Raw genomic sequence first — 20,488 nt, 5'->3', positions numbered from 1 at the left:
GTCAGGTGTATAAACAGGAGGTAATGAACGAATACGTATCTTGTTCAAACTTTAAAATACTGTTTATCTGTAGGCTCACAGTTTGTGGTGATTTTTATCACTTCGTTCACAGTAAAAAAATTATAAATTTTGGTATTGTGTATAATGTACTTAAAACTACATTCTATTCTATTCATATCTTACGTAGCAATTTTTATCAGAACATACCCCACCAATGAGTATGTTGGTGTTAGTGCTGTTAGTGTGATATAGGAATAAAGGTACGAGACATATCGATAGATTGAAGTTATACATGCAATGCACGGATTAGTTATGTTGGTAATGTTTGTTGTGTAATGTAGTGATTGTATTGTTGATGTAATGAATGAACATGAGTTTTGTATGGCACTGTGATCGATATTATTATATGTAGAAGAGCCCACAAATTACTGAGACATGGATACTTCATGTATCTGAATTGTACAGATTGTTTTCTCAATCCTAAGGTCACTTTGCAATGATTGCTGGAGAGGTGGATGCTTCTTGCAACCCTGTGCATTTTGTAACACAAGTAAGTTGTTTTGTGTCTTGTATGACAAAGTAATGAATTGTAATTTTTTTTCAATTCTTCCCCTTCTTTCTTTAGTGGAAACTTTATACAATAATGAATTGTCATGATTATCAGTAATAAGGTTTTAGTCAGTTTTTCTTACAGTTTACAGTGGTAAAGAACACATTCACATATGACGTGTGGAAATGTCGCTGTTGGTGCATAAATTTCCCACCAGTTTTGACTGGAGTTAATACCCATACAACCTATTCAGGATTTGTATTGTCCCTTGTTGGTTCACTTTACTTCAGGGATTCTGTAACATACATATTTTGTTCTATTTTTTTGTGGGGGGTGGAGAGTTGTTGATGCCAGTGGAAACTTTCCTTCAAAGTTAAGAAAACTTCATTCTTGATGTAGATTTAATGACACTGTTGCTTATCCCGCATCATCTTAAAAACTTGTATACTGTGCAGTGTATTGACATATACAAATTATGCATACAAATAAAACTGTTTACACATTAAATGACACTTTGTGCCAAATGAATTTTGACCTCAAAAGGTCATCACCAGTGGCAAAAACATTAATTCTTTAGTCTGTCTACTAAAATCATACAATTCATGAAACGATAGTTTGTTATAAAGCTCTGTAAAAGGTCACACTTTATAAAATCATACTTCATGTAATACCACACTGAAATTTTAATTCCACATGAGTTAGTGTGTTATCTAAATTGAGTTACTCAGGTTAATGTCCACTGGTCCAAGTTTTACTTGGGGTTTCTGTTGTTGGTCTACGGTAAGCCGTGGTTGCCTTATCTGTGCCTGGATTGTGAACTTCAGCATTGCGTGGATTTTGAAAAGTCTGCCATATCTTGCTTTCTCAGCTGTATTATGGTGGGAGACAATTAGGTCCAAAACATTTATGTATCCAGAAATGTACAAGGGCAGGAAGTGACAACATTATTGAATGTCTGGGTCTGTTCCTCTAACCACTTTTTAGATATGATACTACATATTGAGTTATTGAAATTTGTTGTTAGGGAATCTACACCAGAGTTGTGTGGTGAATTTGATTTTGGTATATTGGTCCAGTGTACTTCTGTGAAACATATACTAAGTTTATAAATAATCTTAGAATGGTTCCTCATATAAAAGATTGTTACATTATTATAATATAGATTTCAGTAAGGTCTAAACTTTTATTTGGAAGTCTTTTATTGAAATACTACGGATAAATGGATTTGCTCTCTTATATTTTAAATTTTACTTCAACATCATGCAGTCTGATAGTGTAAAATGTTAATTCAATCATTTGTATCTGTGTTTGTAATTTGGATACAAATTTGCATCAGTTACTCAGGCCACCCTCCCCCCAAAGTAAACATATTGAGATACTGACAGAAACCTTCACTTTAATTTTAATTTTGGTAATGAGAAGTGATTGGCTAAATTATGGATGAAATAAAAGGAGAGATGATCTGCAAACTTTATTTGCATTCTCTCTTTAAGGATGGTTGCAAACCTGGTTCTGGTTACCATGGAGATAAGGGCAGTGAAACAAACACAATATTTCAGGAGCCAGTCACAACTTCTTCTGAGCATGACTGCAGTGGTTTTGATATCGTGAAAGCTACACAGGTAATATTGATACATCTTTGACAGAGTTCTTGAGTGCTGTATTATGTTTGTGTAATAAGGTCTAACCCTTTCCCTGCATGTGAATCAATTGAGCCAAAAACGCAGGTACTGCTACATGTCATTATCTAATCCAGCACATGCATAGAACCTGGTTTCTTTTACATTATTTGTCCACTGTTTTGCTAAAAGAATGTAATTTTAAGGTATAAATCTGAAGTTATTAAGGGGACCAGGTTATGTATATATGTAAGTAATTAAAAGTCACAAAATTACCAACATTTTAATCAAATACTCATTATATTTAGAGAACACATTTTTGTAATATTGTAGTTGTTTAACATTGATAAATATGTCCTCAAGTGTGAAAATTATGCTTGTAACATGAAACTTTCAGCAGCATGGCAGTGTTATGCTGTTTATGTACAACTTCAAATACTTCAAGGTAGGTGGTAGAACTATGCAGATCAGCAGTGTATTTTTACAGCTTGGAGAGTAAAGATAAATGTTGCAGTTATAGAAGAATATTATTCTTGGATGTGGACTATAGTGACATTTTTCAATTTAGTCAGTTGACTGAACTTGAATGTTACAGCATAAAAGTTAAATAAGCAATTTGCGCTAGTTTGGAAACCAAACCAGTGTTTATAAAATTGTGTCTATGGGAAATGTAGTTCTGAACAAAATGAAAGAACAGTCTTTTGGAATGCAAACATTATTCATTTACTTTCTCAGGACCAGTGAACTTTCCTGATGAACTCAGGTTTCTTCTTAATGCAAGTCCTGTTTGAGGCAAGTTTTATTGTACTTGTATATGTTAAGAGTTGTCAAATATTTGATTTTTCATAACTGTTTTCTCTTGGGCGCAATGATACCTCAATTTTTAATTTGTTAATAAGTTTTTATGAACACCTTGATAATTCTTTCCTTGCCAGAAGCAATAGGCTTGATCATGTGGGGCTTGAATAGACAAGATACCAGATAAAGACAGTTGTAATGTTATTTGCTGTTTAACATACAGAATGTGACAAAACTGATACATTAAAAAGATTCTTGTTTCAGTATGGGTCCCTTACACGCTGTCAAGAACTGATAGAAGCAGGGTTTGATGTAAACCAGCCAGACAGTGAGACAGTCACACTCCTTCACTGGGCAGCCATCAATAACCGCTGTGAGATTATCCGTTACTACATCAGCAAGGGAGCAGTTGTTGATGCAGTTGGGGGTGAACTTTTGGCGACACCATTACACTGGGCGACCAGGTGAGACACCATATATTTAGTTTGTATGAAGAAAGTTGTATATTAATTATGTGTCATATTATAAATCTTGTGGTGGGTTCTTTTCTATATAGAAATGAACGTTCAGTTTTCATAAAAGACAGAACTATTTTAACCAGCTGAGAAAACATTAGCTTCTCAAGAAGGACTATGATCCATGTAACTGTACTGATATGTTAAGGCAGGGGCATCTGGGCACTGTGACACTGCTCATGCAACATGGGGCAGATCCTTCTTTGCGGGATGGTGAAGGCTGTTCCTGCATTCACCTAGCAGCACAATTTGGTCACACTGCTATTGTAGCATACTTTGTTGCAAAGGGAGTCAACATGAACATGCAAGACCGCAATGGCATGACACCACTCATGTGGAGTTCCTACAAAGTTACAAGGTAAGTTTATAGACCAGTAGACACATTATCTGCTTTATCTTTGTCTCTGTGTGTGGCACTGTTGGAATTTAGTATTGGCTGTTGAAGTTAAAATAAACCTGTCAGAGCTTGTTTCATTTCTAAAAGTGCTGAATAGTGTTCTTTGATATTGGAATCTACACTGAAAGTTTTCAAGAAAATTTAAGTTTGTTCTGTATCTGTCCAGTACTTTACTTGAAGGTCAAATTCAATTTTATTTTTCTCAGAACTAACTCAGTGTTCAGAAAATTAGCACACATGTTGAGTACTTGATATTTCATCTTGTTTGACTTGATGCATAATACTGCATGTTGTCAGCAGATGGTGCAGGCAGCTTTTTTAGTTTTAGAATTATCTACATATGATGGTATCAGAAATAAAATGCTGAAATGACTGTTGTGTGAGCTTTGATGAACATTGTAAATGAGAAGGGTAAAGTATGTTTAAAAAGAAACTTCATGTTTCATGGTAGGATCTAGAGTAAATTATTTTATGAAATTATGAGGTTTATCTTTGACCACAAAGTGTATTTCCAGTCTTAAGGTTTTTTGGTGGTTTGTTTAAGACTTGGAATTTAATTTTTTTTGTGTTACTCTGTTAATGGAGAGCTGATTTGTCAGCATTTCAGAGGAATTGGTAGTCACCATCTTCTTGTTGATGCGACTGACAGTAAATGTAGTTCTCTTATTTAGAGTACTGACACATTCATACATTGTGATTGGTGGTTCAATATAATGTTGAAAACCTTCTTTGAAGTTATTGAGAGATTTAAATGTTTTAAATATAATTTTTGTTGTAGTCTTGATCCAACACGTCTCCTCTTAACATTTGGTGCTTGCACAACAACACAAGATAAGCTGCATGGTAATACAGCATTACACTGGGCAATCCTTGCTCAGAACCATACTGCCGTCTCCACTCTTGTCATGCAAGGGGCAAGCCTTGATATTACCAATGTACAGGTCAGTATTTTTATCTCTTAGGTGTTCTGAGTGTTCAGTCATTTTTCTCAATTCTTATAAATCCTGTTATGGCTGGTAAGAGCAACTTTTGTCTAAGAAAATAAAACTCAAAGCATTTTCAACTTCCATTTGTTTATTTAATATGTAATAAACTGTGTGAATTACAAGAGTGAAAAATGAAAAACATAACCATTATAACAGGAATTAAATAGTTTGGTGCATGCATAACAATTGTAAAATGCTCCTGCTTTGCTTATCATTACTAATATTTAACTAGCAAATTGCCTGTTAAGATTGACAGGAAAATACAGTGTAATACTGAAAGAAACATATTTTTATTGAAAAGTCTAAAAAAGTAGCATATAAAGTTAAAATCTATAGTAATCTTTGCTGAATGAAAGATTATAATATAGTGAAACATCTGTTTTGTTTCATTGTGTAGAAGTACATGTACTTATTAGGCCATGGATGTATGAACAGTCTTTTGTTACAATGCACTGTTTCCACAAAGAAGCATATAAAAATTATAATCACCACTTATCTTTACATTTTAATGTTGTTCAAATAGTGATGTTGCAATAATAACATCAGAAGAGACACCTAATAATTAATTATTGCATTTCCATTGATATGTGTGCATTAGTGTGTGTATGTGTTCGTACTACAGAATGATCACCAACCAACTAATATTGCTTATTATATGGAGAAAATATACAAACTCTTTCCTTACACTAACAATGAATTCAAAACTTTGATTGCGTTCAAGATTAATTATGTGTCTACCTGCAGGGTGAGTCTCCATATAGTCTTCTTCAGTCTCATAAAAATGAAGCATGGATGGGGAAGAAGGTGCATGATAAGATCCAGGAAATGTCTGGATCAAAACGCCGCAACCCATGCTACCGGATCACTCGGGATAAGGTAAATGAATCCAGACCTGTGTTTCATGGCACTGGGCCATACTCACTCTTCTGATGTTGTCTTGAAGTATGCTTTGGCAGAAACATGCAGTACAAACAGAAAGTAGCTTTATAGTATTTAAAAAATTTAAAGTTTTGATGTCCTTTTTTGGCTGTGACTAATACTTCTGTCTAGACTATTACATTATATTCCAATACATCTTTACTGTATACTCTTTCAGAAAACATTACACTTTAAGAAGTGATTTGCATGCATCTCTCCATGCTTTCAAGTGAACTATATGATGGCTCTAGCAAATGGGGGGGGGGGGGGGGGCAGCCAGCCTCCAAAACGTCGTGGATTTAACCTGTTGACGCGGAAGTTTAAATACCCAGCATATACCGCTGTTGTGCTGTTCCGGCGGTAGTATTTTTTAAATGCCCGTTTAAATTTTGCTGTAAAATACGTTTTTTTCCATAACTTTTGAACTATATGAGATATAATTATGAATTTTTCACTGAAATCCTCTTAAAAGATGGTTTTGTAATCTTACCTTATAAGATGAGCACTCTGTGTGTGACCAATGGGAGCAAGTGGATCAGAAGTTGATTTTTGTGTGGTAGTCCTTGAAACAGCCATCCATACACAACCCTGCCTCACACTCACTACACCAATAAGTCAAATCTTTCCTTCTCCCGCGTTTCCTGCACACCACACATCTTCTTTGAGGTGTTGCCTTCCTTCCGGTGGCAGGAATACGCTCCGGAAAATGTCTTTCTATCAGTCTTTTAGGTGGCGGCTCAATTGTCGGACGGCCGTGTACAGGACGAGGAACACCAGGACCGTGTTTTTCTATGAGGCCTTGGGCTAATGAAAGTCTGAATTTCAAGGTGTCTAAGGTTTTGGTATGTGGAACAGACCGGTACATGACCATTGCGTTATGTATCGATACATTCAGCAGTCTCTTGAACAATGTCATGTACCACTTCGTTCCTCGTTTTCGTTCCAGCAAGTACGGCTGGAGCATCTGATCTTTCAGATCAACTCCCAGCATGTGTTTATTGTAGTCAAGAACTACCAGAGGCTTTTTCTCTTCTCGCTTGGCTCTGTTGACAGTCACACACATATCATCCTTGTGGTATGTAGAAATCATCGTGACTCTCTTCTTATCTTGCCACGCGAGAACTGACATATCGCTAGAGTGTTGACCACAGCGCTCTCCTTTCTTCAATTTCATATTCTTCACTGAAGGAGGGACATTCTTCCTGTTGGCACGTAAAGTTCCAACACAGTCTGTTCTTTTGGACTTTATAAAACGTGCCAAATCCGGTGAATTATAAAAATTGTCCATCCACACTGTGTGTCCACGACCAAGAAGAGGTTCTAGCAGTTTGACTACAATTGCTGCAGTTTTGTTTGTTTCTGCAGTCACAAATTGATTCGACAGTTCCATGTCTTTTCCAGTATAAACCAGAAAAGACCACACATAGCCAGAGCTAGACTCGCATAGTTCAAACGTTTTGATTCCAAATTTTGCAGCCTTGAGGGGTATGTATTGTCTGAAGGACAAACGACCTTTCCATAGAGTCAAGGACTCGTCTATCAAAATGTTCTGGGATGGAAGATACAAATTTTGAAACTTGTTATTCAGGTGCTGAATGACTGGATAAATTTTGAAAAGTTTGGGAGGTCCTTGATATTCATTTTGCTTACTGTTATCTGCAAAATGTAGAAATTTGGTAATTATCTCTAGTCTTTCCAGAGGTAAAGTTTCAGGAAAAAACGGAGTGTACAGCAACCGGTTCTTTGCATAATAAGATCTGATTGTAGGCTTTTGAACAATGCCCATCAACATAAATAGAGCCAAAACCACGTAAATTTCGTCTACTGTGACATCTTGCCACTTCCTAATCCTAGATCGAAATGTGAGAGGATGGGCACTTTTAGAAATTTCTTGCTTAGCATATCTGTTGGTTTCATCTACAATGAGCTGCACAAGAGCTGTATCGAAAATGTTTTCGAATGAACTCACGACATCTAGTTCAGCCGTGTCGAACCGAGGACCATATACATTACAAAATGCTTCTCTTGAAGCAGGAAATGAGTCTATATTTTCCCACAAATACTTGCCGGAAACAATACCTGAATTTGCTTCTACAATTTCTTCCTGGCTTTCGCCACCACCATTGTCACTCTCATTATCACTAATCGCTAACGTTCCCGGTGTCACCAACTGTGTATAGTCAAAGTCTACACTCTCAGTGTCCGAGCTACTATAATTGTCAATTTCGTCGTCTAATAATTCGTCTAGAAGTGATATTTGTTCAGCATCAGATAACACACGACTGCTTGAAGGGTTCTCCATTGTAAAACTGAGGCCAGTCGTTTATTTTTAGACTCCCAGGTAGTCACCCAAAAGATACTGTACAGGGTTGCCGGATCTTCACACACAGAAAACTTTCCACAACAGAATACTACAAACCTCATTGCGCTGGCATTAATCGTTACAAAGTTATGAGCTGAAGAAATTAGGCTTAAAGCCGGGCGTAATATTACGCCCAGCTGCAATCCCCAGCATTTAAAGGCCGGGCGTAATTTTACGCCTCTCGGCGGTGAGGAGTTAAATAACAAACGATGGAAAAAATCCTGACAATGAATAATTTTAAGTGTAAACTACCGTCGTCAAAATCCTTTAGAATTGAATTTCCATGTAAAGAGTAAAAAAGGTTTGTTCTTTAAGATTTGTCCCAAATAAATGGCTGCCCTGATTAACTGATGGCCCAATTAACTGGAATCTACTGTATTCAGTTGAGGTCTGTTGACTGTGATCTAACTCCGACTGTTTTTTTCCAGAGGCTGCGTTTCTGGTGCATGGTGTCAACACCATTCTTGGCATTCTATGTAGTGGGCATCATCCTGCAATCTAGTCAGAACTATCTAGTCAAGATGGGACTCCTTATAACCTGCTATATTGTTTTGTACATGGCAAGCCAGGTCATGTTTGATGACAGGCTCATGAACTTACTGCCAATGTCTATATATTTAGCTACTAAGGTACTTTAATGTCTACAGCTCTTTCAAATATTCTCAGTAACACATGCTACAGATTTTTGTTTAGTTTTAATGGCAAATCAGATTTTTACACTTAGCCACTAGTTAATATGATTAATACATGATAACTTACTTTGTTGTGTTGATAATATTATCTTTAATATGCATCAGTACATTCATGTATAATCAACATTTGCATTTACAATTGCATGTTTTCATCAAACTTATATAACAAGTAAACATTAATGCTGTTCAGTATGGGATTAATCTTCAGGCAAAAATGGATGACTGATTCTTGTTTTATTAACAATGTTTTTCAGTTGCATTGGTTGTCTTATGTCAAAATGGTAGGGTGATTGTAATTAATGAAATTGAAATGATGGAAGTGACTATGAATTATTTTAGGGCACTATCCAAGGGGTCTGGCATGATGACAGGAAATTCATGAATATCCTGTCAGGATAGTCAATCTCTGGTCTGAGTTTCCAGCCTAGAACCTCCTGAATACAAAGTATAATTCATAATTCAACTGCAACATTTGGTAGGGAAGATTTTTTTTTCTAGTGTTCTGTCTGACGACAGGTCCATATATTATGAACAGGATCCTTCCAACCTCTTCAGGTTGTCAGGGACCTGCTCATACATATATACATTCTTGGCAGAGTTGATCAGAAGTGGTTTGCCATTGCCTTATTCTGTGTGTGAGTGGAGTAATTGTTGGGATGCCATGGAGAAACCGGGGAAGCCCCCGGAGGAAAACTCCGTGATGCCTAGACCACGGCCTTGCCCAACACAAGTTATAAATTTGAGCACCACCGGGAATTGAACCCGGTACCCCAGGCTTACAAGGCTAGTGTTCTGACCGCTAGACCACCGTGGCGGTGGTAGGGAAGATACAGAAGAATATCTATAATGTTTTATGTTATGGCCTCCATATCTCTGGAAAAAGCATGTCTAATTTAATTTGAATACTAGTTTTAAATACAACTTTGTAAAAATAAATGTGACACAGCATTATCTCCAAGGAGACACAAATATGGCTTGTATGCTGAAGTGTTGATGTATTTTGTCTTGATGTTGCATTTCAGTTTTGGATGTATGTGACATGGTTTGTGTGGGTCTCTCCACATGTGGACCTGTGGCTGTCAGTGGTCTTTGTGTTATGCTCTGGTGTGTTATGGTACAACTTCGGGTGTGCATGGCGGGGTGACCCAGGTGTGCTGTGCAGCACTCAGGAACAGAAATACAGGGTCTGTATCCACTTTGTACCTTTGCAGTATAACTTCTTGTAAGAAATTCTTAATTACTGAAAAGATGTCTAGACGTAATTTTAGTTACAGTTGAAAATTATTTAATGTAGTATAAAATAAAAAATATGATACATTTTTCTTGTTAAAAGCACTGATCACACATGGCAAAAAGTTTTTCAGTTTGTTCATTGTTAAAGTGTTTTTCAGTAGAATTGGTGGCTGAGTTAGTTCTAATCTTTGCAAGTGACCATTCAGTGCAAGAGAAGTCTGCTGATAAACAGCAGGAACTCCGTGTGTTCAGAAGCCATGATAGAAGGATTGGCAGCTGAACTGTTTCGTTGCAAGTTTACACCTATTTCTTCCATATTGTTTAAACTTGTTTTCTGTTGTAGAAGAAAGGCATGGATATATAGCTAAGCTCACAAATTAGTATACAGTTTTCATGAATACTTGATTCTTTAATGCAAGTACATTTAACAGAACAGTTTGCATTCAGTGAAAAACCAATGTTCCACAATGATACTTTTGGCATGACTGTAAGTTTTGTGTTTCCTTGCTGCCTCCCTCCTCCTCTTTACTTCCTTCCAAGCCACAGTACTTGAGATTGGTGCATGCCCCACATGCCAGTTGTAGTGACAAATTTTATAACAGTGGTGGAAAAGGATATTCAAATGGAGCGGATATTTTTTCCAAATTAATATCTTCCTTCTTTTGAACACTTATTGACCTTGATGTGTATTTGTTGTAAAGTACATGTATCACACTGCATAGAGTCAGAAATTGTTTTTCTTTGTAATTTATGAAATACGCATTATATTAGAAAGTGTACCAGTTCCAGTTTTCTAAATTTTAATAAGATTTACATTTTATGTCCTGTATTAACACTTTGCATTGTGAGCCATTTATCATGAAATCAGTAAAGTTTTATTTGAGCTATAAAGTGGGGCTTAATAGGACTTACATGAATAAAAATTAAATTCTGCCAACAGTTTTTATTATAGGCCTTCAATATCAAATTTCATCAGAATTCATTTGCTAGTTTCATGGATAAACTTGTGGATGAATGCCTGTACACTGTCTGCATTGTGCAAGGAACACAAAACAAGTGGAGTGACAGGATATTCTTGTTAATGTGTTACACTAACATATTTCTTTGTTGTAATTATGTATTTACAGACAATAATAGAGCTGGCAGAACGTGGTGGATTTGAACCTCAGTGGTTCTGTAGTTCATGTCTGGTGCGACGCCCTATTCGCTCGAAGCATTGCTCTGTATGTAACCGCTGTGTTGCCAAGTTTGATCATCACTGTCCATGGGTTGGCAACTGCATTGGTTTGTAATTTTAGCCATTGTAGTTTTGGATTCTGTAACTGTATTGGTAATACCATAATATAATATAACAATGAATTTCTAATGACTCAACTTTTATTGTCTCATATTTAAATTTCCTTGAATTAAAATGTTTAACATCCCATAGGAAAACATTATATGTGGTTTCATTGAATGGAGTGGAATGACTGCATGCATGAAACTGCCCAAGAAGATTTTATTGAGTTGTCAGCTTCTTGATGTTGGTCTTCTGGATAGTAAGAGTATACAGACTTGTAGGTAGATAAATAAGGTTTTGAAAGAACATTCTGTCTACATCTCCGGGGTTCATCAGCTAATCATGAAAGCCATTATATCATGAAGTTAGTTTGGTTAGCACCATGCATATGTTAGGTTTATTTGGTGCAGTGGTTTTATCTACAAATGAGTCGTGATTTCACACATATCAATGTTTGCAGGTGCTAAGAACCATCGGTTCTTCATGGGATATCTCATAATGCTGCTGGCCATGTGCATCTTCATGCTCTATGGATGTGTGCTGTTCTGGCAAACCATGTGTGGCACCTCACTAGGAAAAGGTTTCTGGAGAGGTGAGGCTTAATGTTACATCACTTTGAAAATTAACAGAAATATATTATTTAACTGTTCTAGTTATTTATCTGAGCTTTATTAACATATTGATCTGTAAAGTTTCCATTGCTTTTAATACCATCAGTCACTTGGATAAATCATGTTAATTTCTTATTCCTCTTCTGACAATTTTTTATACTAAGCAGTATGTTGGTGGATGTAAAGCGTTCAACAGTTACATCTGTTGAATTTTTTTTATTTTTACCTTAGCCTGTACCTTTTCTATACTTTTCATTTCTTGTAAGCCATTTTGATTAAGGTTGTCCTTTGGTTTTTGGTGTTTCACCTGTAATTTATTAGCTCCTCTATTGTATTTTAAAGCATGTTAAAATATATTAATTTCACTGTAATACCAGAACAGAGATACAAATGCACTCTTTAATTAATGTACAACTTGATGCCAGTAATATTAAATTTAGAGGTTACTGGTTTTATCTTTTGTACAGATTTAAAGGAGTGGCCTCACATAGAATGCTTCACCCTGGGTCCTGCATGTCTCTAGGGACAGCTCTGGGTATAATGTTTAGGAACAGGGGCACCTTTACCTTTTTAAAATACCTGACCATTGTATGTTAAATATGAAGGTAGAAGTGCCCTCTCAAATTTGAAGGTGTTTCTTGTGCACTACTTGCAGGGTTATCTGACGTTGCAGTGTGTGATGCTTGGGTGGCTTGGGTAGCAGCAAATGCTCTACTGCATGCTGCATGGGTAGCCACTCTATTCACATGCCAGATGTATCAGGTAAGTCTCACTGTCTCATAATGAAGCCCACTGCGTGTCTTTATAGTTAGTTCCAGCTCACCTGTTTCATAACTTGCCTCCTTGTGTAAATTCAGAATAATGTGTATCATTTCATATATCATTTTTATCCCTTCACTTTTTAAAAAGTTTTAGAATGAGTTGTATGTAACTCATTTTACCACTTGTTTTGTGTGGTTCTAAAATGTGATATCTTAACATGAGCTGCAAGTATTTGAAAAACTAAAGTAAATCAGCCATGTAGGTTGTAGGGAGAGGAAGTATAGCTCCTACTCATTCTTGACCTCGGCACTAGATGGGGATAAGTGGCCAGTATCATGCCCTAGCCACATTTTACCCCTGGGAAAGGACCCCAGTACCAATTGGATAGGAGGCTGGGTGGGCCTCAGACCCTGTCTGGATGCAGAGGCTAGAGTTAAAATCCTGTGCCCTGTGGGGGATCGAACCCCAGTTGTCCAGCCCATAGCTAGTCACTATACTGACTAAGCTATCCTGGCTCTAATTGAAAACTAAGTATCTTATAATTTATACAATTTGCCTGGTATTGTTAGGATAGTCAAATAAAGTCTGAACATAAAGGTTTGATGTGGAAACCCAAGTCATATACACATAAGTTTGGTAGGAAAACCACATTGAAAGCTGAGAAGGAGATGGGATGAAAATATTGAACTGAATTTTAGTGCAATGGAATATGAGGATGTGAATAGGATTGAACTGGCTGAAATTTGTATCTGGCGGCTTACTTTAGCATTAGTGGTATTGAATCTTTGGGTTTGATTACCAAAGTGTTGGTTAGCTAGGTTGTGTTTGACTTCCTTATTAAAGCTTTAAATGATATTAATGTATTAGATAGGTTTGTAATGTTCATTAGCCATTTCAGATCATGTGTTTGGGCATGACAACCAATGAGCGAATGAACAGCGGACGATATAAACACTTCCACAATTCTGGTCGGCTGAGCGGAGTAACTCATAGTCCATTCCACCGTGGACTTTGCCAGAACCTGATAGACTTTACTCAGGTACGATGTTTTGGCCTGTTGAAACCTGATGATACGGACTGGCTGACACGTTATGATATTAAACAGTCAGTGGAGCAGGTTCCGCTGCTCTCTGCTAAGGAAAACTACCAATATGTGTAACAGAGTGACAGTAGTGACACATAATGGCCAGGCTATTGTAAGAACTTGGTTTGGTTCTCTTTTGTCCTCCATCTTCCCTCTCTTCTTTATATTGTCATTCTCATCATCAACACCACTGTACAATACTGCAAGAACTGTTCAAAAAGTAATAAGATTCTGAACAGGAGAAGCTAATTTAGAAGAGAGAAATGGTGATATGGCAGTTTGTGTGTAGATGGCATTAAGCTGTCATATGATACAGCCTCAGCCATTGTTGGTGCAATCATCAATGAGAGGCAAACACACTGAATTGCACTAATCTAAGGACAGATAAAATCAATTGTGAAACAACATTGTTTATCAGGTTTCATATATGATTGAGAAAAATACCAAAGAAACATTCCATATGACGCAGGATGCTTATGGTGAGAACATAGTGATGTGCTAGTGTCAGGGAGTCTCTAGTGGACAATCAGACATTAAACAATTGGCCTTCAGCCTCCCAAAACAAAGATTTAGTGATCACAGCTACAGTTTTTGTTCAAGAAAAACTGCTGCATTATTGTTCATGACCTTGTCAATATGTTATTAGTTTAAGTTGGTAATGCATATTAAATATACACTGTGTCCGTAAAATAATGGTGGGGTAACAAACAGTTACAGTTTTGGAACAAAGCACGATACAGACATGAAATAAACTTCAAAATAAAGAGAAACTCTCCAAGCTGTTCACTAAATTTCGATATGCGCTCATTTAGTTGCCCTGCAGACATCAAGACGATATTCAAGCTCTTGCAATACACGACCAAGAACATCCGACGTGTTAGATGAAACAGCTTCAGTGATCCATTCTTTCAAATGGCCAAAATTTATTATTTGGACAGAGAACACTTGTTTCTTCACATAACCCCACAAATAGAAATCCATAGGGGTAAGATCTGGAGAGCGTGGAGGCCAGGCTATCCACCCTCCTCGTCCGACCCATCGCTGAGGAAATGTTTGGTTTAGGTAATCCCGCATGAATGTGGAAAAATGTGGAGTTCCATCTAACTGGAGAATGAAATTCTCCGGTATATGGGGCACTGCATACCCTTCTAACATATCCAGGAAGTTCTTTCCCATCACAGTTTCTTCAGCAAAAAAAGAAGGGGCCAATAACTCTGTCTCGTCCAATTGCGCACCACACATTAACTTTTGGGCTATCACGTTGATGTTCCATAATGACATGGAGGTTCATTACCCCATATTCTAACATTATGCTGATGGACTCATCCCGAAACATGAAACGTAGCCTCATCACTGAACATAAACTTGTCTAAAAATTCCCCATCATAATCTAACCTATCCAGAATGTCCGTAGCAAATTCAAATTGTTTAATTTTGTCCTGTGGATAAATTTTATGTAACACCTGAATTGCAGTCTTGATGTCTTCAGGGCAACTAAAGGAGCGCATATCAAAATCTAGTGAACAGGTAAAATTCTTGGAGAGTTTCTCTTTATTTTTAAGTTTATTTCATGTCTCTATCATGCTTTGTTCCAAAACTATGACTGTTTGTTACCCTACCATTATTTTACGGACACACTGTACATACTGACTTATGGATGAAACAGCTGTGTTGATACTAATTCCCAGATTAATAATGCCCAGTGAAGTGATGTATCAGGTCACTGTGTTTTAAGAACTAAAGAGTTTTGAAAAACTTGATTTGCATTTATTCACATTACTGTTGACAAATTGTATTTTATTAACGGAACTGTATCACATCCTATTGCCCAAACTTGGCATCTTGTAATTTTTCATTCTTTACAGAATTGAAGAAAGATCTTAGGGGCATACAATTTCCTTCGATTGAGGACTTGATTAATGATATGTAGGCAAAATTAAAGGTATTGACAGAATGTTTTTGACCACATATTCCAATCGTAGGTCAGGCAATGGGATATGTATATTGCTTTTTAAGGTGCTGCATGCTTTGAAAAGGAATATTTAAATGTTGATTTAATCTGAGAACTTTTGTGGTTTTATAGTTCATCCTTGGTTTTATTGTTGCTGATCTGCAGCCATTGAAGCATCTTCCTGAAAAGATGGGGTTGAAAATTATATTTCTGATCAGACTGACCTTTCATTTTTTAAAGTTTGAACCCAACTACATATTCAGGCTATGTCTGCACTGCCAAGTCTTTTGACAGTATTGTACACATATGCCGTCTATCATACTCTTTCTACTGTTACTTATTTTTTATTAGTATGTAATTAGCTGTGATGAATGTAACTATATTGATAGGCATTCAGTTTATTGTTTTAAAAATATTTCTAAACTAAACACTGGTACTGCTATGATGGAATAATTCTTGCCTGGATACAGAATGCATCAAAATGTCTCTCACATTTTACTGACTGTACTCTACAGTGCTTCTACTTTACATAAAGTGTACCTGTGATCTAATAAGCAATAAAAGTAAAAGTTAGCCAGTAATGACAAGTCAACATGGCTTAGTTGCTACTGCTGTTTTGAGTCAGTTGTATCCCACCAACAATATGTCACTATCACTGGTACAATTCAGGGGTATGTGTCATTTGGCTGATAACTGTGTGTGAGGTAGGCCAAGTTTCAAGATCGTGGTGAAGAGACATTAACACACATAAAGACATCAGTTTGTAGTTTGCCACCAATATAAAGGAAAATGAATACATTTTAAATATAAAACTGTAGCATTCATAAGTCCAGTGGAATGGTGGTAAGAATCCTGCATAATATACTATATCAGTACTATGTCTCATGCTAATGATAGATTAATGGTTTTGATCAGCTCTTTGACTTCTTTGCATATGCCTGTCATCTTAACTACCAACATAGTAGCTTATTTCACTTTTCTCCCATTTGTTCTGATCTTTTTTCCGTTCTCCTTCATGGAGGAAGTGAAGGGCATAATGCAGCAGTTTGTCTATTGGAACAAATTACAACACAGATTGTTGGTTGCTAAATTAAATATTTTTCTTTCTCCAGAATCACACCTTTCCCTGCGCGTGCATCCACACACACACACCACCAATCACATCCAATAAATTATGTTTATTTTGACTTTTTCATTTGGTTTTACTCTTTGCATATGTCCACCCTACAATATGAAATTAATATACTCATTCTCTTTAACTGATTGATATTTAACCATGGATTTACTTTCATTCTGCTACTACTGGCCCACTCATGAGAAAAGGAGCATTGGATGAGATACCTGGCATTCTCTTCTTCATGTGGCATGTTTTTTGTCACAAATTATATTTTGATAGTTAATATAACAGACCTCTTAAGTTTGTTGTTGTAGAAAGTTTTGAGAGCCTTATATTCATGGAGAAAGAAAATAACAGAGCACTAGACAAGCATTGGAAGTTATGATTGTACTATCCAGCAGCATGACAGCCGAGGTGTTATTTATAACTGCAGTCGATATATCTCGATATGAATATTGTCATAACTTTGACAAGAGAGAATATATTACTGCCACACTATTCAGATATGTTTGTTCCATGGTTCACAATATGTGTTTCAGTGCTGTAGAATATACGAATATACAAATGTTACAAATTTAAATAAAATAATGCTGTATAAATGGTAATATGAAAGAAATTTGATTATTTGCTATTTATTTTGCATGTTTTTTAATTTTCTGTTGATCCCAGATCTGTTATGTTGTTCCATATTAAACTGGTGTAGAAATCTTATGCTATTTATATGATCTGTTTTAATTCTGGTGACAATTTTTACCTTTTCATATGTTTAATTGCATATATCTACTATTTGTTATGTCACGTTCTCCAAATGTTGTGAACTCACATAATAACAGACTTATGCTGTATCTCATTTCATACCTAATTTGAATGTGTAACATTGGATAATATAAAAATAATTGTACAATGAAAGTAATTATAGAGAATTGTATTCATATAATTTATGGCTGAGTGGCAGTTCTGTGGTTGAAAATGTTTTGAATGCTACAAGCTTCAGTGTTCTTATTCTGTCATTCATAACATTCCAATAAGGCTGCCAATCATTATCACATGTTTTAAAGACTGACCCCTCTTGCTATAGTGATTCTTCCCCAGGGTACAGACATTGTTATTATGCAGCAATAATGTAAAATTGATTTATCATCTCCCAGTTTGCATTAGTGATGTGTTACAACTGATTTATTTGGTTCATCTGTTATACTGAGCCCATATAACTACAAAGGATGGCATCTGAGGAGGTATTTTTAACTCTTTCCATGCCTGTTGATCTCTCAATGTGATTTCTGCTAAGCCCACAAGCATGACATATGACAGGTTTAGAGGCTGGTTTTCTTTTAACTCATACATATATCTGTTATGAGATTGCAAAATCATGCACAGTATTTGATCGTCAGGATTTCTTGCTATTTATTTTGAGGCCACAATTCTCTCATTTATACATATTACATAGTGTATATCTGGGGCAAAGATATCTTGGCAGCTTGTGTAGTTTGTAGAACCAATATGAAGAGGACCCATACTAAAGCTTGTCTTTTGCTGTTATGATGAAATTCATGAATCATTCTATCTTCAAGCGTTGCATTTGTATAGTGACATGTTACAGACCCATTTACTGGTATTGAAACCCGTACACCTTAAAAACCTAAGATGCATTATGCCACTGGTAAATGCTTTTAATGCTTATTCATTGAGGTTGTGCTGTTTTATAACATTGGTGGTTTAAGATTCGGAGGTAATGGCAATAAATAAAGTACATGGGCAGGGTTTAGTTTACTGGTGAGATTGATGCTTCCTGTGGTAACTCTCATGTCATTTGAAACATGATATTAACTTGTATGATTTGAGGTTTTCAAGATAGCTGTCTTCTGGTAAACTTTTGCCAGACTACACAGCACAAGCCACAATACAGCCATCTTCATGATATCAAGTTTTCCATGCACAGTTTTAAATGCAAAAGAATTTTATTTGTATGGAAACTTTTCATTTCCCACATATGTTCAGTGTAAATTTCCAAAAATTGGAAACATTTAATTTCACTGACAAATAACAATATATTCAAAGCTAAAACCAATTGCATATCTAAATAGGATACATAGTTTTTCATATGTAAGATGTTAATAATAGCAAAGTAATAATGAATGGCCATGACAAGTTAGAAAGTTATTTTATTTGTACATAAGTATGTGTATTTATATTGATTTAGAATAATATGAGAACCTCAGCAAAGGAAATGTTTCTGATTTGTTATAATTTACAAGGTGTGATGCCATCAATAAAATGTTCCTTATACTTTAAAGTCCACAGGTGAATATTTTGCAGTTTAAATGTGTATGTTACTCTCAACTGTTTGTGAATGTATGAAGAAATACACAATAATTTAAATGATCCATTTGTGGAAAAGTTATTTTATTTCTTTTTCTTTGAGACCTCCATTTAATATCCTATACACTATGGTGTTCCTGAAGTCAAAAACAAATTACCAGTTACACCTGTTTTATCAAAGCTTGCAAATATTTTGTAGTATGGCATAAGATCAGTACAGTAGCCAATTGGTGGAGAAGACATTTGTAATTTTATTGCCAACTGAAAACATATTTTTTCGTGTATTTGAGCATACCTGTACAGGTTCCATTTACATAACAAATCTGAATTCTGTATCAGGTTAGGTTCATTTAATTTGTTGTTTTTGATCTGATAAACATAAGTAAAATACAAATTCAGAAAGAACATTTGGCAGTAGTTGCTTTGAGATTCTGGTGATCTTAATAAAAATGGCCTGCATATAAGATGTAGTGGCCACCTCAGTTGGTTTTTTCCATTGCAGATGTGATTTCCGTCTGGAGCATAATGCTTAGTTGATGTCTGCTGTATTGTAGTCATTCTCACCGAAGGTCTTACAATACATACATCTTTATTATATTCCATGGATCCATAAGATAGTTAGATGACAATAAGATGTGGAAAAAGTCATAATAATAATACAATACATATAAAGTTGCATATCCCCCCATTCAGCCTTTCTGAGTCACATGTGGTCTTCACACAGCAAGTAAGTGTGGGGAGAACAGCATGTTTATGTGATTGTGAAAACTCAATGCAGATAGAGATCTGTATGTGTGGGTGTGTAGACTGCTCCAGCAAGCTGTTGGGTTTTCTCTTTATCAGCACATCCACTTTAATTAACATGGATCCAGGCTACAAAATTTTCACTGACATACTTGTATCAGTAAAGCAGCATCTGTGGAACTGTATTTAGTGTCAGTTGCTTGTGCTTCATGTATAGATTGGCCACAATTGCACAATCCATCTGGTATCAGAATTTCCCACTGTTCTTACAATTTCTCATCTCAGCTTATTTGAGGTTGTGAATTTGTAAGAACCGATCTATTTTACTGGCCTCAAAATATTGCCCCAGTAGTTTTGTATTCATCAATGGAGCCTTTGTGAATAAGATCACATCAAAACTGACCTGGATGGCAGTATTCTGCAATTTCTGGATGAAGACCACTGAATTTTTGGGTATATACTCAAATAATATGTTGGTGAACTGATGTAGTATCGTAAATCTACTCTACTCTACTCTACTCTACAGGCGAACATAATAGAACGTTCTCATT

The 20,488-nt window shown here is 36.0% G+C and overlaps 1 protein-coding gene across 4 annotated transcripts; it reads left to right on the top strand.

Moving 5' to 3' along the window:
• The first annotated feature begins 1 nt into the window (after nt 1).
• On the top strand, nt 2–19,256 carry Hip14 (palmitoyltransferase Hip14). 4 transcript variants are annotated; one of them, XM_022067824.2, is made up of 13 exons: nt 2–20; nt 486–550; nt 2,044–2,172; nt 3,232–3,431; nt 3,631–3,840; nt 4,658–4,820; nt 5,610–5,741; nt 8,574–8,774; nt 9,860–10,021; nt 11,198–11,354; nt 11,810–11,941; nt 12,616–12,722; nt 13,612–19,256. In XM_022067824.2, exons 2-13 carry the CDS (start codon nt 497–499, stop codon nt 13,879–13,881), a joined length of 1,917 nt encoding a protein of 638 aa, XP_021923516.1. In that variant the 5' UTR covers nt 2–20; nt 486–496; the 3' UTR covers nt 13,882–19,256. The 4 variants fall into 4 exon arrangements, with proteins under 4 accessions (XP_021923516.1, XP_021923514.1, XP_021923517.1 ...); XM_022067822.2 differs by lacking the exon at nt 2–20 and adding an exon at nt 75–260; XM_022067823.2 differs by lacking the exon at nt 2–20 and adding an exon at nt 300–318.
• Nucleotides 19,257–20,488: the final 1,232 nt, after the last annotated feature.

This window comes from Zootermopsis nevadensis, unplaced genomic scaffold (assembly GCF_977971745.1).
Source record: "Zootermopsis nevadensis isolate Lab colony 2312 unplaced genomic scaffold, Znev_1.0 Znev_ptg000021l, whole genome shotgun sequence".
In the NCBI taxonomy this organism is placed as follows: Eukaryota; Metazoa; Arthropoda; class Insecta; order Blattodea; family Termopsidae; genus Zootermopsis; species Zootermopsis nevadensis.
The sequence above is the reverse complement of the archived record's forward strand: the minus strand, read 5'-3'. Positions and strand labels throughout refer to the sequence as shown.